The 16,289-nt window shown below is 36.9% G+C and overlaps 2 protein-coding genes across 5 annotated transcripts; one reads left to right on the top strand and one right to left on the bottom strand.

Annotated features, from left to right (window-relative positions):
* Window positions 1-3,858: 3,858 nt before the first annotated feature.
* Window positions 3,859-10,051, top strand: LOC140758632 (GATA transcription factor 18-like). 4 transcript variants are annotated; one of them, XM_073094868.1, is made up of 8 exons: window positions 3,859-4,323; window positions 5,936-6,022; window positions 6,105-6,241; window positions 7,641-7,760; window positions 7,945-8,050; window positions 9,300-9,329; window positions 9,445-9,536; window positions 9,637-10,051. In XM_073094868.1, exons 1-8 carry the CDS (start codon window positions 4,120-4,122, stop codon window positions 9,713-9,715), a joined length of 855 nt encoding a protein of 284 aa, XP_072950969.1. In that variant the 5' UTR covers window positions 3,859-4,119; the 3' UTR covers window positions 9,716-10,051. The 4 variants fall into 4 exon arrangements, with proteins under 4 accessions (XP_072950969.1, XP_072950970.1, XP_072950967.1 ...); XM_073094869.1 differs by having other exon boundaries at window positions 3,863-4,323; window positions 9,632-10,051; XM_073094866.1 differs by having other exon boundaries at window positions 3,863-4,323; window positions 9,300-9,365.
* A 4,173-nt stretch (window positions 10,052-14,224) lies between these two features.
* Window positions 14,225-15,871, bottom strand: LOC140759012 (transcription termination factor MTERF8, chloroplastic-like). Its single transcript, XM_073095460.1, has one exon. The coding sequence runs from the start codon at window positions 15,733-15,735 to the stop codon at window positions 14,569-14,571; it is 1,167 nt and encodes a 388-aa protein (XP_072951561.1). The 5' UTR covers window positions 15,736-15,871; the 3' UTR covers window positions 14,225-14,568.
* Window positions 15,872-16,289: the final 418 nt, after the last annotated feature.

Genomic DNA, 16,289 nt, shown 5'->3' with positions numbered 1-16,289 from the left:
CAAAAGTCAACTTTCCTGCAACACCATCACTTCTTCCACCACAACTGATCTCTAGCACAACCTTCTAGGCCATGTATTAATTTCTCGTTTGAGTTTTATAGCTAAAAATTTTTCTTAAATATTTTTACTCAGTCAAATAATAATTGTCCTATATAAACAAAGCTGTTTGCCCTTTAGTACTAGCATTATTTATTCTATAAAACTTTTTGAGATTATTCACTTGACATTTGGGGCTGTTATCGATATCCTTTTCTTTCGGGTTTTCATTTTTTTTCACCATTGTTGATGATTATACCTATTTTACATGAATTTTTTTGATGTGATAAAAAAATGAAGCACAAATACTTTTAAAATATTTTTTTAGCTATGCTCTCATGATACCTTCTCCCCCCAAAAATAATCATAGTGCGTAGTTTACTTGTTTTGGCTACTGCCTAGGGTTGGTTGCTTCATCAAATGGACGTCAATAATGTCTTTCTTCATAGTGATTTATATGAGAAAATATACATGTCTCTACTGCCATGGCTTCAACGATAACGAGAGGAAAATCTAGTGTGTCACCTGTACAAATCCTTATATAGCCTAAAACAAACCTCTCTCCAATGGTTTGCTAAGTTCTAAGAGGCTATTCACTTTGCTAGTTATGTACAATCTCGGACAAGTTATTTCCTCTTCATTGGATGTCAAGGCAAGTCATTCACTATTCTATTAATATATATTGATGATATCCTCATTGTTGGCAATTATCCCCAAAATATTATTGCAACTAAAAATTTTCTACGTAGTCAGTTTAATATTAAAGATACCGATAGTTGGAGTTGTGAAGATGAATAAGCTGATAATTTGCATTCTAAAGTTCAGCTGGATAAACACACATAAACCCATGAACCATCAAGTCATTATGTTTTTGAATGCCTTAATTAATAAATGTGGACCAAAATATGTTATACTTGTACAAATCGTGGTCTTCTAACTATCTATAAAAACAAAGTCTACTAAAAGCATTCAACAACTTCATCATCAATTAGTTCATTTATATTTAATTGAAAGGTGAGGTGATTCTTCTCCACTATAGCTTGTTCATCTTTCAAAAGAGAGACATCGATATCAAAAAATAAAACCATATATTTGATCACAATATCTTTTATGATAAATTACCTTCTAGGATAATTAAATATGATAATTTTTTTCTTTCCTTTCGAATACACTTTTATTTTCTCTAAAATTGCACCTTTTTGATCCCTTGACTAATTGTTTTTCTTCTTCCACAAGCTTGATGGCAAGAAGGATCTAAAAATAAAAATAGTTAAATAAATATGAATTGAAGAAAGTCAAATAAATTTTGTAATTAGACCTACTTTATTAGCCGCCAATTGAGGCATAATAATTACGAGCACATCTCGCCGGAACTTAAAAAAATTAGCCCATAAAAAAAAAGAGAGATGTCTCAAAACTTGAGTTGCAAAATATTAATTGGCACACTTTAAGAACCAAATATGTGATTTGGAAGAAAAGATAGTAAGAGGTATTTATTTTATCTCTAAGATATACGTATCTCTATAAGATATTTATCTTATATCTAGTAGTATATAAAGAGGTTTTAATCTAACCTTATAAGAGTCCGTAGTTTATGATATTGAAATCATCTTTTGGAAACTATTGAAGATCGATTCTCTACTTTAAATGTAACATGCTAAATCATTTTCATCTCAATGCATCTACATTAGATATGGAATAACTACGTCTAGAGGGTCACTGAGATGGAAGGATCAACCTCGAGGGTCACTGAAATGGAAGGATCAACCTTAAAGTCACTAAGGTTTGGAAACCTATTATGAGAAGTAGTGTGTCACGGGGTCTAATGAGCAAGATTGGTACAGATTGAGTCGTGAAAATTAACGGGTGATCCATAAGCTTCTTGTTAACTATTATAAGTTTTAGTGATTAGTTTCGATCCGAGTTTGGATCTGTAGTTTTTTTACCCGATTTGGAATTCTTTCACGTAAAATTTTTTGTGTTTGTGATTGTCTTTTCCACGCTTTATTTTTTATATATTATTATTGATAGTGTGTGATAGATCTCATTTCCTAGGACATTTCTTATACCTTTTAATTAGTACCAAAGTATATATAAAGATTTAAGTTCATTTTTTTCATATTACTTTATTTCTTTTCTTAACTATGGCAACTTAATCGAATATTAATAAAAATGATGAACTACATAAAAATGTAGGGGAAAATGTCAGAACATCAAAACATTGCTTATTGCAAAATTTAAAGATTAACACTAGAATGCATATATCAAATCAGTGAAATAAATGCTATTAATAGAGTAATAATGGTGGACAAGAAGAAATAAAACCTTCTAGCGATTGTAAGAATGTAAGATCCCTTGCTGGAATAATGAAGTGGAAGATCTTGCTTCCTTGTGACATAAAATATATTTGGTTAAATTCCAAAGAAGATTTCGAGGAACAAGGCAAGCGATAAAGTAAAATCCTATATTTATTTTGCAATTAAAAAAGAATAGGAATGACGGATGAACTGAAACATTTTTTTATTGTTCTATTTTCAAACTATAACAATGCGTTTCTTTTATTTAATTTCTCTAACTCAAACTCTACGCTAGATCACCTGTCTAGCTAGCATCGACCAATGTCATCAAATCAAACTCTACGGGGTCGACCAAAGGGATTGAAACATCTAGTGGCACACGTCGCCCATGCACATTAGAGCAAATGTATCCCAAGCCCTCGTCTTCCTCTTGTCTTCCCCAACAAAGCCATTTAAAGGCTTTTTACTTAGGGAATTACTACTTTACTTGGGGAATTACTGCTTTACACCTCTAGATCTATTTACAAGATACTTTAGCTGCCTCTGAGAAGGAGGAGCTCGTCCAACTTCTTATTGGGAGAATATTTTATGTCGACTTGGCTATGAGAAGCCCAAAAGTAATAGGCATCCAGAAGATAACATCCATTTGGTCTATTGTAGCCAAGCCAACTCTTGTGAAGGATTCTAGCTACTATTTCGAGAGGGAATATATTGCAATGGAGGGGTGTATTCTAGCCATTGCCTAGGAGAAGGTCCTTTACCATAGCGATATTAGGGCACAACGAAGCATCTCCATGGTCAAGCTAGAATTGCTAGGGATCTTTTACAAGTTAAGTCCCCAAAATGAGTATTTTTATGTCGAACATTATTTTTAGTGAATTGGATTAATTTACTAAGAGAAATTTTCATGTAATACTCCGAATTAAAGCAAATTAGCGGCTAAATTCTACACTTCACTGTTTGCCTTTAACTTAGTCTTTCAACAGTTAAGGCAAAAAAATGTCTAACAATAAAAACGTTTAATTGATTAGTGTTTTTAAAAAAAATTAATCAGTTCAACATTTTTATTAAGCCTACAGTGAATTAGGCAGCATTTGATAATAAGTTTGAACCATAAATTAAGTCTACTTTGGTCAAAAACCATATAGTTCCTACTAAAATAAGGGAGTAGGATGCTACCATGTTTTTTTTCATTCATCAAAGTAATGGTTCATATCATGAGAAGCAAAGGGGTTGGTATAACTTGGGCATTTCTTATATAAATTATATATATATATATATATATTTAATTATGAAAACCTAATATTACTTTTATTAAAAATCTTAGGACATTTTTCTACAAATAGCTCGTGTGTGTAGGGGGTGAGATAGATTTGAGAGATTTTAAATTAGGCTATTAATTAGGATTTTAATTGGGTAACATTATTTCGATGTGAGTGGGGACCATAAAGATATATAAATATGGAGCAAAGAAGGAAAAGAAATAATTCACAAATCCAACGGCCAGGATCAATTTACGCTTGTGCGGGTCCCGCGACCTAACCTGCCGGTCCCGCGACCTAACCTGCCGGTCCCGCTCGTTAATCCACGAGCGGTGTACTCCAGCACGCGCTTCCCGTGATCCCGCACCATCAAACCTAATCGAGCGGTTGTGATCTCCACATCACGCGAATCCCGGCCCCATTCGTCCCCCCTCCTCTTCTTCCCCGGCGTCCCGTCCCGTTCCCCGTCTAGGGTTAGGGTTAAAGTTTTACGGTGACGGTTTCCCTCGCCGCCGACCGGGACGATGTCCGAAGTGGACCACCAGGATGGCGACCTGTACGGCCATGACGCCGAGAAGATGGACGCGCTGCCTCCTCCGGCGCCGGAGCAGGACCATCTCGCCGACAGCGTCGACCCCTCCTTGCCCCTGATCAGCGCGAACTCGAACCAGCTCACGCTCTTGTTCCAGGGCGAGGTGTACGTCTTCGACTCGGTCACGCCCGAGAAGGTGCGCCGCTTCGTTCTCGTCTTGTTGGTTTTCTGGATTAAAAAGGACAATTTTTCTTTTAAGGAGACGACTGTTGAAAGTTTTGGTGAAGGTAGTTTCTTTTTTCTTTTGGTCCAAATGTATGGGCTATTCTTGGTTGTTACATAATTCGATTTGTGGCCTTGTGTTTACTTAAACAAGTTTTGAGTACGTAGATCGGTTCATATCTACGGATTATTCGACTGTTTAACTCTAGTTTGCAAGTTCTAGGCTACTTGATGGCTGTACGGAAATGGGTAAAGGTGAGGTGTCACTGTCGAAATATGGACTGTTTAGAATTTGAAACAACTTAGAAGTAGATAGTTATAACTTAAATCATGTCTGCCTCGTAGGAGAAGCAAATAGCCTATTCCTTTATCCCCAATAAAACAGTGAACCTCAAACTTGTAGACTTGGTGAAATCACGAATTTTGACTTATAGGGTTATGCTGGTTGAAGAATTCATACCCTCGTTTCGAGATTGGAATAGGATAAATGTTATTCTATCCTATATTTGATCCTTCTTGACAGAAGGAAGCAATAGGTAAATCGTTATTGTTGGTGAATTCTTGCTCCCTTACATGGTATTGTTGGGAAATTTGTAATTTTGCATGGCTCTACAGTGTTGTGACTTTTTGGGACTATTCAGTTTGTGTTTTCCTTAGCCTGATAGGACCTGTTTCAGGATTAATAGGATTGAATAGTTGAAGGGTATTAAATTTGTGGTGAAGATTCATCTGAACTAATTACTCTTAAATTATGGGGCATCTTATCTCTCCGTTTTTCAGATGTACGGACATAGCCAATTATCTGTTTGTATTTACTAGATGGTATGGTTCTCCATTTCGAGTGATGGCATTCAGAATTGTTCCCTAACAGACAATGGTGTATGGATGTAGGTGCATTAATTGAAAACCCAATTTAAATTAATTTGGATTACAATCTTGAGTTGCATTGAATCTATTTTAGATCAAACAATATAGTGTTTATGATTTGTAATAATTCAGTATGGTGATCTATGTGATTGTAACCATCTTTTAGAAAATTTTGGTTGTGAGAAAAACCATCGACAAGAACTATATATTGTGATTTGAGAGATGTTAAATACTTTTAAGAATTTGGTGACTTCTTAAACCCTTTCACAGAGTTCTAGAATCCAAGTAGTGGTCAATAGCACACTCACCAAGTTCATAGTATGGCCATGACCCTTGACTTTTCTCATGCTGATAATACTGCTATGTCTGGGTGGCAGAGAGTGAGGGAGAAAGAGAGTGAGATGCATATAGGTGTTGCTACTTTGCAATTTTGCGTGAGGATGGCAGAGTGAGGCATTTTCGTGCTGAGAGGACTTGGTGTTAGTTCTACACCCTCATATTTATGAATTGGCAGAAGAATTTCATATTATTGTTACAAAACGTTCCTCATTTTGTTAAGGCAATGCATCATTCATTATTTATGAGGTGTTTTATGTGTTCCTCATAATAAATGCTGAGTGCTGGTTAGTGCTGGAATCTGTCTGTTTGTGTCTTATATTTCTGACTTACTGCCAATGGAAAGAATGAATTTCAGTTTTTTGGGGGTAAATATTCTGCAGGTTCAAGCTGTCTTATTACTATTAGGAGGATGTGAAGTTCCAACTGGATTATCCAGCTCAACGTTACCTTGCCAGCATGATGATAGGGTACTCTGCAACTTTCAGCTAGAATATTAAGTGTTTTTACTTTTGCTTCCATCTCTTTTTTCTGATTGCATTTTCTCAACAGGGTTATGACGATATACTTCGACGCACAAATATCCCAGCAAAAAGGATTGCTTCACTCATCAGGTTCCGTGAAAAGCGGAAAGAAAGAAATTTTGATAAGAAAATCCGGTATAATGTCCGCAAAGAGGTCGCTCTCAGGTATTTAGATGTTTGGTATGCATATTGTGTCTATGAGTCATTGTTCTTTAACAAAGGAGTGAATGCACTATGCATTTTTCATTTTATTTGAATTGTTAATGATTTTTTTTTGAAATTTGTGCTAGATGAAAGAACAAACCATTATTAGCAATAAGCTTGCATAACCAAATCTAAGCATACGTGGTTTCAATTTTTTTCTAAAGCATAAATTGCAGCAGCTTAAATTTATTTAAGCATCTCTTTTACAATTGCATAGTTTCTTTCCTTACATTTACTAATCAGTATTAAATTTGAAGATATAAGATGGCACATACAATTGTCATAGTACTATTCCATGGTTTAAACCTTCATGATGGCGCATAAAAGCATCAAAGAATTATTGCAAGGTTTAAACTTCATTCTGTCTTATGCATGTGTAAGGATTGGAAGGCCACAGAGGATTTTGTATGAACTGAAATGAAAAAGATTAAAAGCTGATTGACACTTTAATCTTGGTTAACAATTTCACGTTACAAGTTTGAATTTTATATCTCAATTAAGTTAAGAGCCACAATTTTGTGCCTTTCTTTTTATAGGTATGTTATAAACATGATATGAACTATGATCATGATTGTTGGCATGCTAGTGTGTTAGATTGTGTTTAGTTAGTTGATGAACAATGGTACAACCAATAGATTGAGTTAGGTTGATGCTTTGTTATGTTTAAGGATAACTGTTCTTCAAGATTGGAACTGGTTAAGTTCTTGAATTTCATAGAAAACTGCTTTTGCGACAGAACAAAGGCAAAATATGGACTTGTTTGGGGGCTTTTAAATTACATCTAGTAGGAAGCTATTTTACTAGTCATTTTGTAAAGAGATTGCTTTGCTGTTCCTTGTGGGGATGATTCTGACAATCAAATTTGTTTTATGAGTATATGATATTTGACGATCTAATTGTTCTCCCTCTAAGTTCTTTGAAACGATAAATGGAGCATTTTCATACAAGAATTATGTTAATCTTGTATATCTTGGCTGCGATAGAAGAATATTTTGCTTCATCTTCATATTGTGCCCCACCATGCCTGGATGCTGTAAAAAGGTTAGAAATATTAACAAACCGACCATTGTTATCATAGAAAGAACAGATTAGGATATTTTGTTACTGTACTAATATTGGAAGATCTTGTTTCTGTCTAGTTATCTATCTCTTTATTCCTATGTATTATTATTTCTTCACTTACCCAAGATCAAGACTTAATTTCATAGGTAGGACAAAGAATTTGCAGCAGCTTTTAAAGCATTGAAGTGTATGCTTTTCAAGGATTTGTTTCCTGGATTATGTACACATTATCCACTAACTTTACTCATGGCCAGCCAAAATTTGTGATTTGTTATTTATGATTTGATTAGCTGTGCAGGATGCAGCGCCGGAGAGGACAATTTGCTGGGAAAGCAAATCCTGAAGGATTATTAGCCACCCCAACCTGTGATACCCCTCCTGATAACTCAATCAAAGATGAGCCACCTAGAGAATCCAAGTGAGTATTTTGTTTCTATAATTTTAGCTTCTTAGGAATTATATCTTTTCCAGAACATCCTCTTTTGCACTGAATAACTAAGTACTTCTGATGCATTTATCATCTCTCCAACCTTCTCAACTGTGACACTGCCAAAAACCTCCTTTTGGGTAATTAACTCCTGATCTTCTCATGCTTGTTATAGATGTCAAAATTGTGGAATTAGTGAAAAGATGACACCTGCTATGCGTCGTGGGCCTGCTGGTCCAAGGTCTCTGTGCAATGCTTGTGGACTTATGTGGGCGAACAAGGTTTCTTCCTTCTCTTAATTATATTTGTCAATTTTGCTCTTCATTGTGCTTATTTTCCATTGTTTATCCGTAGTTAACACCCTTTTGTTTTACCATATGATGCTTAATAACTGGCAACATCACAGATTTGTATGTAGAAGAAAATCTTGAAAACTTAAATATGTCATATCATTGATTAGGTTAATGTATTATATGTTAATTCTAACAACATTTGTGAATTGATATGCCTATGTGAGGATAATACATTTTCATCTTTATCACGGTAAGGCGAATGATAATAATCACCAAAAAAGTTGTGGTAACACCTATGTCATGATGTGATGATAATGCCTAAACATTTCTTGCTTTATGCGTGCATGTGTTCACCCTCATGCATCACTAAGCTTTATAAGGCATTGGCTTTATGGTCATTAATGTGAAATATTGCCTAGTTAAATGTAAAGTGATGCAGCAAAGCAACCCTATCTGTTGGTATCTCTTGAAATATTGTGTATATGCATGAGTGCCTGCAAAGTCTTTCAAGTAAGGTGCATGTAGCATATGGGCATTTAGAGATAAGACATATGCAAATATTTTGAGCCTATTTGTTTTCGCTGTAAGCCATTCACCTGTGACATGGACATTTAGGTCCTGGTTCTGAGGTAACTCTATTGATGTGAAGTTAAACCTAGTGTCCTACAGGAGAGGCTGAAGAAATGTTTCTCAACATTTATTTTATACCATGGTTTAAAGTTTCATCTAAAACCCAAAAGTTTCACAGAGACATTTCTCATTTTGGTCCTATCTGATCCGAAACTCCCCCTCAAAACTAGCATCCAACCGGAATAGCTAGTAACAATTTTTAAAAGTATTATTTAGATTCCAAGATGGATCTGACTTGACCATAAGTTGTACCTAACCCAATATCAACCTTATTGCTTATATGTTATTAGTTTTTATGTACTATATTAAAAAATAAGATAGAGAAGACTTTTGATCAAAAGAAACCTGAAATTGAGAAAAGTAGAACTGAAATGTGACCAAAGCATTTTGCTTTTTAGCGGAGCCGAAACCAAAACCAAAACTTTGAACCATGTTTCATACACTTTTTTCATGGTATTGCTGTCAGAACTTCTTTTAGCTGTAACTTACTCTCTAGATTTTTTTTTTCTATTGGCATATCATTTTTTCCATATAAGCAGTGGTTGCATTGGATATACATTAGGCTGGTAAAATCATATTTGATAGTCTCTATACTCGGAATCTGCAGGGTACGCTGAGAAGTTTCTCCAAGGCAAAAGTAAGTTTCCAGAGTCATGCCAATCCAAATGAACAGGTTTGATTCTCTATTGACTGCCCCTCCTTAACATTACATAATTGATCATATGAATTCTTTTTCCTTCTCTATCCTGCAGAGTGGAGGCATTGACTCTGAGATGGGGAGTGACGATAAAGCACTTGTTCATGCTTCAGACAATAGTGATACACATTTAATCAACTCTGAGATGTGAGTATGAAATGCTGGTGATCTTTTCTCTTATTTTCTTAGGATATGATAAATAAGTGAAATTGCTGGTTCTTTTCTTTTCGTTTCTTATCCAGAACAGTAGAGGTTGTGCCAGAGGATATGCAGCAAGAGATGGAAGATCTGAAGACCGAATTGCAGCAAGTGTAAAAACTTGTTGAATCTGTGGACTCACCTGATATCAATCACATTGATGCTATGTCATCGTAAGGATGATATCGGAGGTTGGAATAGTGGAATCATATCAAAACGGTGTCAAATGTACATCATTTCATAGGTAAATTTGTGCTAACCTTTATTTGGCTGACCCAACAATGTAAATCATGCGTGCCCCAAGCATTATTTCATCTGAACTTTGTTTAGTCTGAAGTTGAGAGTATTTAGCTGTAGAAATCCAGAGACCTGTAGATCAAGTCGATGAAAAATGTAATGTGAATGAATGACTTTGTCACATGTTTTTAGAAAGTCTGAATTAAAGTCAGAGAGGATTCATTTGATGCTGTGGTTGTTTTAAGGGTTTCTTTATTCTAGTTGGTTAATAGTTCTTCACTGTGATAGTATTGAAAAAGGAAAAAAGAAAAGGATTTGTATCCTCGTAATCAGCAATCATTTTCCTCTTATAATAATACTTTATTATGGGATTACTATTTGACAATTTAATAAACGCTCTTTAACAGGTTTCCGAGATATTTCGAATTACCATTCTACTATGACAACGACTTTGCTGGTAAACGTTCTATACATATTGAATTCAGAATAATCTCTTTGCCATCATAATGAAAGATGCTGCATTTACTCCAATTTCCCTCTCATAGTAGGAAGCAAAATGGCATGAGCTAAGAATTATAGTCGCTTTATTTTTAAATTTTATTTTGAGAAAGATTGGGGATTAATCCCAAGTAAACCAAAAAGATTAAATGCTAAAGTTAGAGTTAAGGAAGAAAATATCTATCAGTCTTGCATTGAGAAGGATAGAAGCATTCCAAATTAAATCACATTGATTTGAGACCAGGTTTGACTCCTTCCACGGTTGTAGTTTCCCAATTGAAAATGCTTCCTTTTTTTCTTTGGTCTTCCAGATTAGCCACCAAGTTCATGTCCCAAGCTGGTCTGAGGTTGGGAGGAATTTTCTTTCTCCCTTGATCCCAATAATCAGTCAAGTAGCTGGGATTAAACTGAAGACTTGACCGACTAAAATAGCAGGGAATGATGGGATTTGGTAAAATAGCAGTCCAGGGGGACATGACCTCAAGACCATGCACCCGTAGCCGACCAACTCTGGAATGGACCCACAGGACAATTAAATGCATGGACATGTTACCATGAGAATGTATCCCCAGTCAGGGAGCTCCAGCCATGGAGCCATGAAATGAAAAGGCCAAACAAAAGGAAGAGTTTCCATTGTTGGAGGGATAAGGAGAGAGGCATGATCCGTACAAAAGAAAAACACTTGAATACCAACCAACTATAGTAGAGTTGGTACATTTTTCACGACTAAGAAGGTCATGGATTCGACTTTAACCATAAATAATATGAAATGGATAAATTATTTAATAGTTTGGTAGCTTGACTCGATTCGGTTGATGGCTTGACAATGCGGTTAGCTTGGAGGAACAGTTTGACAGCGCAACGACTTGGAGAAGACTTCAACAGTGTTTGATTCGGAACAATTAGTCAGCAATACATATGGCTTGAAACTTAGACTAGATAGCTAAAAACTCGATAGAGCCTAAGTGCATCTGTATCTATGGAAGGTTAATTTTTTTTTCTAGCCTATATCTAATCTTCAGACTCATGAATGACAAAAAGAAAAACCTCAGCACCCAATAGTTTTTGCGAGTCTAGATCAATCAAAATACAAAAGAGATCCCCTTCCTTATTATTGCACTAGGTGAATAGGGGGAGCCCTGAGAACCCAACTCCACTGTATCAGTGAATCAATTGATATGACATTGAGATCACGTCTATTTCTCCAATCGATTACTTTCAGGCCAATATAATTCCTTACAGAGTTACCAATACTAGGCAGGTAGCTCCAGTTCCAGCATGGTTCAAACATGTGACCCACAATAGAGGCTCTTTTGGGCTCAATATGAATTTCTAATAGTATGAGAATATTAACCATAGATTCCCTAATAAATTATATACATCTATCTCTTATAGCTGGTGGTGGCAAATTTGGTCCGATTGGCTATGTTCCTGTCGGGTCAGGGTAATACAAACATGATTATGACTCATTTTTTAAATGGGTCAAAATTTCTAAACACGAACACAACTCGTTTATTAAACAAGTCATGAATCATAAACAAATTATCAATTGATATAAGTCATTCAAATTTATATAAATTATTCGGGTTATAAATGAGATTTTCGTATGGTATTAAAATAATAAGCAAATTATTTGAGTCATACTCGAGGTTAGTTATAGTGTCATGAGCGAGTTGGCAGCGAGTTAGGTTGAAGTCATAAACATGTTAAACATATTAACATAATAAACAGAAATATAACATGTTTTATAATTGGGTTAAGGGGGTCAACATATTTTTGAGCCGAAAACCAAGCATGTTTAAAACCTTCGAGTTAATGTTGGGTTATCAAGATGGGTCAAATAATAGCCAGCCTAGTAACAACATCCTTAAACCATCGTTATTAGAACCAGATCGGACATTGACCCAGTTAAAGGTCAATTAGTTATTGGTTCAATTAGTAAGTCACCCGTTCAGACTGTTAGTTTATTTAGAAATATTTTAAATATTTAAACAATATATTTATAGTTAATAATTATAATAACTAAAAAATATCTACAAAAGCAACATATAATATATTTTAACTAATATTTGGGTTTAAGTATATCACATCATATGACTTATGTAAAATCATTTCTTAGTTATAATTACTTTAATTTTAGGATTGAATTACTCTTGAGTAACTAATAAAATTATTATACTAAGGATAACTAGAAAAAAAAATTAGCAACCTAGTCAATTTGCAGAAACCCAACTAAATTGATCCACCACGTCAAACTGATTTTTACCGGGTCAATTATATTTTTCGATCATATGACAAAATCGAATCGGCTTTGTAGTTGGTTCACTTGTTCGACCACACTCGGTCTAGTTCGGTTCTAATACCTATACCGCTAAAACACCCTCTATAATTCCAACTTAATATTTAATATTTTAAATTAAAAAAAATACCCAAGGTCAGGATTACACCAGGTTAGCTTCACTTGAGATTTCTGTGGCGATGGCACCCAAGTCCTCATTTAAGAGGACTTGTTAGACACCCTAGCTACAGTCTCTCCATGACTCCCAAGAGTTGAAGGTGGAAGACTAGAAGCGGGTGAGAAAGAGCTAGAACAGTCAAAAGGTCTACATTGGCCCAAACCAAGGTTAAAATTACTCACCTGGACCACCCAACCCTAGCAAAACCTCGAACTCTGCTCTGAATAGAGGTCCTTCTTCCTCCTCGCTGAGGAGGGCATGTCAGTAGGTGTGGAAGGTGATGATTGAGCTTGACACAATCCCTGAGGGCCAACAATGGGGGCAAGATGACCCCTTGAGCCCTCCCCTATATCTTAGAGTGGCCTCAAGCATATGGAAAAGGGACTTTTCTCCTCTTACTAGCTTTAGCAACACACACCACTTTGGGTTGCAATGTCCTCAAGAATTTGAGACGAAGGGATGTGAGAGATATGATGCTCTATTTAAACGTGACTGGAGGGGAATACAATACAATCACTTGCATCTCAATTGACAGCACCTTTCTCAACTTCCTTGTGATCAGATTTGATGCTCTGTCTGGCCACAGTCTATGTAGCCTCTGGAGCAATTGCCCATTAATATTCATTAAGACATCGTATATTACTCATTTTCATATAAATCCCCTCACTATCACATGATTAATTTTAGACTCTAAACTATTTTATCCTTATTTTGAAATAAGATGATCATTTAACAGTCTCTATTAACACCATCAGAAGGATGAACTAAATAGTTTAAAGGATCAAAATATCACAAAATAAATAATAGGGTTCGTATAAAAATAGGCTATAGTTCTGGAGATTAACACAATTTCTAAAATGCACAGATGTTCCTCGTCCAATTACCCACAGGTATGAACTAGTCTCCATTCTAGCGTTAATTGCTTATAGCTGATAAGTAACAGTACTCCTTAATGAAAGAAAAGTTCTCCTTTCAATGAATGCAGGCACAAGAATCATCAAAATTCCATCATTCCTATCTCGTGCACATTGCACCAGAACATGGACCAAGAAAAACTAGTTCAGATTCAAAGATACACTAGTAAAATATTCAATATGGATAATCATATCAGAAATTGACTTCTCAGATATAAAAGGTTAGCAAATTCATTGAACTCTATTTCAACCAAAGGTAGCTAAGACATGGGAGCTAAAGTCTACTACTTGAGAATTGAGACCATCAAACTTCCTGTCTGAATGCTACTTGAACTGTATAAAAACAAGCACATTAACAAGATGTATCACTCTGTTGCCAAATATTGGTACATCAAGAATGTAATGAGTGAATAAATTATCAGTACAGAGCTCAAAATTCTCGATTCCAAACCGAGGAAAAACGTCAAGTTAGGTCCTTGTAGGAATCGACATAAAACATAGTGCAATTTGGATTGCAATTGACAAGCAACATATCACAAGCTATGAGTAGTATAAGGCAAATATTGCAGAGCAACATAAGGAGCTTACATTTCCTATCATGTCCTAGCAAATAATGAATAGTCGCCTAATTCCATCAATTAAGAGAGACAATTTTCTCAATGAAATGTCAAAACATGAATCAAATATTGCAGAACTGCTGTGATCTGCAGAATAGGTTTCACCCAACTTTTGATGTCTAGATTGCATCCTTTGACTGTTTACCCGAAATAAACCGCAAATCTTTCAGTTTTTAAACCAAAACAATGGGATCCTGATTATTGTATTCACAGTAGTGTCTCTAAAATATAGATCAATCAAAAGTTAGATCAACTGCGGTTATGAAGCAGGTACCATTCCAGCACAAGCAGAAATATAGCTCCCTTCAAGGTCAGGCACTTTTGACTTGTAGGGCAATATGAACTTCTCCACAAAGCTGCTCTCTGGTAATCCAGCGACGGTATAAAGATTGCGATTCTTTTGTAACCCCTTTGACTGCAGTATAGCTAGAACATGATATCGAGGCAACAATCGCTTCTGTAGACTGTATGCGAGCAGCAAAGGCCGCGAGATGATATACTCCGGCAAGCAATTCGCCTGCCCAATCAAAAATTCCACCTTCGACCGAACGTTCTCCTCCGCAAGCGTCAGTATGTTGGGATACTTCCTAAATGCAGATTGTATCTCTTCTTCCGACCACCCGAAGCTCTTGAAAAATTCCACCTTCTTCTCCAAGGTGCTTCTTTTAATCATCGCCACGACGGAGAGCCCCTGCACGAACATCCCGGAAGCGACGGGGAAGCCCAACTCCTCAGTCTCCTCGACCAACCTCCTTATCGAGATCGGACTCCGCAGGATAAACCCGTTCACCCTCATCATCACAGAAACGATATCCTTATCCGACAACCCGTAATTCCTCAAAATGGTAATGTTGGGTATGATCTTCTTATCTATATCATAATTGATAAGCATTCGATTTCTTTTCACAACCTTCAAGAACGCTTGGTCGCCTCCGCCGATGAATTCCTTCCAAAAGTTGAGCCTTTGGAGGACGCCATTGAGCGTGAGAGCAAAAGGGTTCGACCGGAGCAACTGCACGAGCATCGCGCCGGAGAAGCCGCCCTTCTCAAGCTCCCTCGCCCTCGGCTCCAAGGTCTTCTCCACACTGGCCAAGAGCAACCTGGGGTGCCAGGAGATGAGGCTCTTGACGTGGGCGTCGTCCAAGCCGATCTCTTTAAGGAATCTGATGACGGAGTCGGGCCTCTCGCGGGTCTGGAACTGGACGAGGTTCTTGGAAGCCCTGGTGGCTTGATCCGGGGTTAGCCCCACAGTGGAAATGAGGTATTCGGCCATGAAATGGTGATCTGGAACCTGGGGTTCGCTAGGGTTTGGTGCGGTGCTGAATCGAAGGAGAAGGGTGAAGAGGGTAGGGTGGTGGGTGGAGGATAGAGAGGTTTTGGTGGAGTGGAGGAGGGAGGAGGAGAGTTTGTTGAAGAGGAGAGCCATGGGTTTGGGGGTAGTTATGGGAGGTTTAAGAGAAGTTTTAGGTTTTGGTAGAAGAAAGGTCTGAGGAAAGAGAAGGTGCGGATCTCATGGGAGAGGGGTGATCGATGTAAGCAGCCTTCTTCTAACGAGCAAAATAATGTGTTGCAACTTGCAAATAAATAAATAAATAAATAAACAAATTGCAAGGCAGAGGAAAGAATTTGGAGAAGAGAGGACTAGGGAGGTGGAGGTGAGGCCCTAGAATGGGCCAATAGGGCATAACATTGTGTTTTTCAACTTGCCTGTGAGTAGTAGATTGCATCGGGCTTACCAGCCCGTGAGAGAGAGAGAGAGAGAGAGAAAGATAGAGAGAGAGAGAGAGAGAGAGAGAGAGAACCCGCTCTCTCAGTGGGCTAGTTGGGCTTAACGAGCTAGGGTTAGGCGGGCTTGTATAATTAAACTCTTCGCCTTCCCCTTGAGCCTGAGTGATCATATGCGTTGGAACCACTCGACCGTGCAATGTGGTATAGCAATTCTCGATGAATAACTCTAACCGCATCTGCGCTTTCACCCAG

This window comes from Typha angustifolia, chromosome 4, assembly GCF_048772165.1.
Source record: "Typha angustifolia cultivar Huaian chromosome 4, ASM4877216v1, whole genome shotgun sequence".
Classification (NCBI taxonomy): Eukaryota; Viridiplantae; Streptophyta; class Magnoliopsida; order Poales; family Typhaceae; genus Typha; species Typha angustifolia.
This window is presented reverse-complemented; position numbering and strand designations above follow the sequence as displayed.

Coding starts and splice junctions, on each gene's coding strand:
- LOC140758632 (XM_073094866.1), top strand. CDS start 4,120: ATGTCCGAAGTGGACCACCAGGATGGCGACCTGTACGGCCATGACGCC. Junction 4,324..5,935: donor ACTCGGTCACGCCCGAGAAG/GTGCGCCGCTTC, acceptor AATATTCTGCAG/GTTCAAGCTGTCTTATTACT. Junction 6,242..7,640: donor CGCAAAGAGGTCGCTCTCAG/GTATTTAGATGT, acceptor TTAGCTGTGCAG/GATGCAGCGCCGGAGAGGAC.
- LOC140759012 (XM_073095460.1), bottom strand. CDS start 15,735: ATGGCTCTCCTCTTCAACAAACTCTCCTCCTCCCTCCTCCACTCCACC.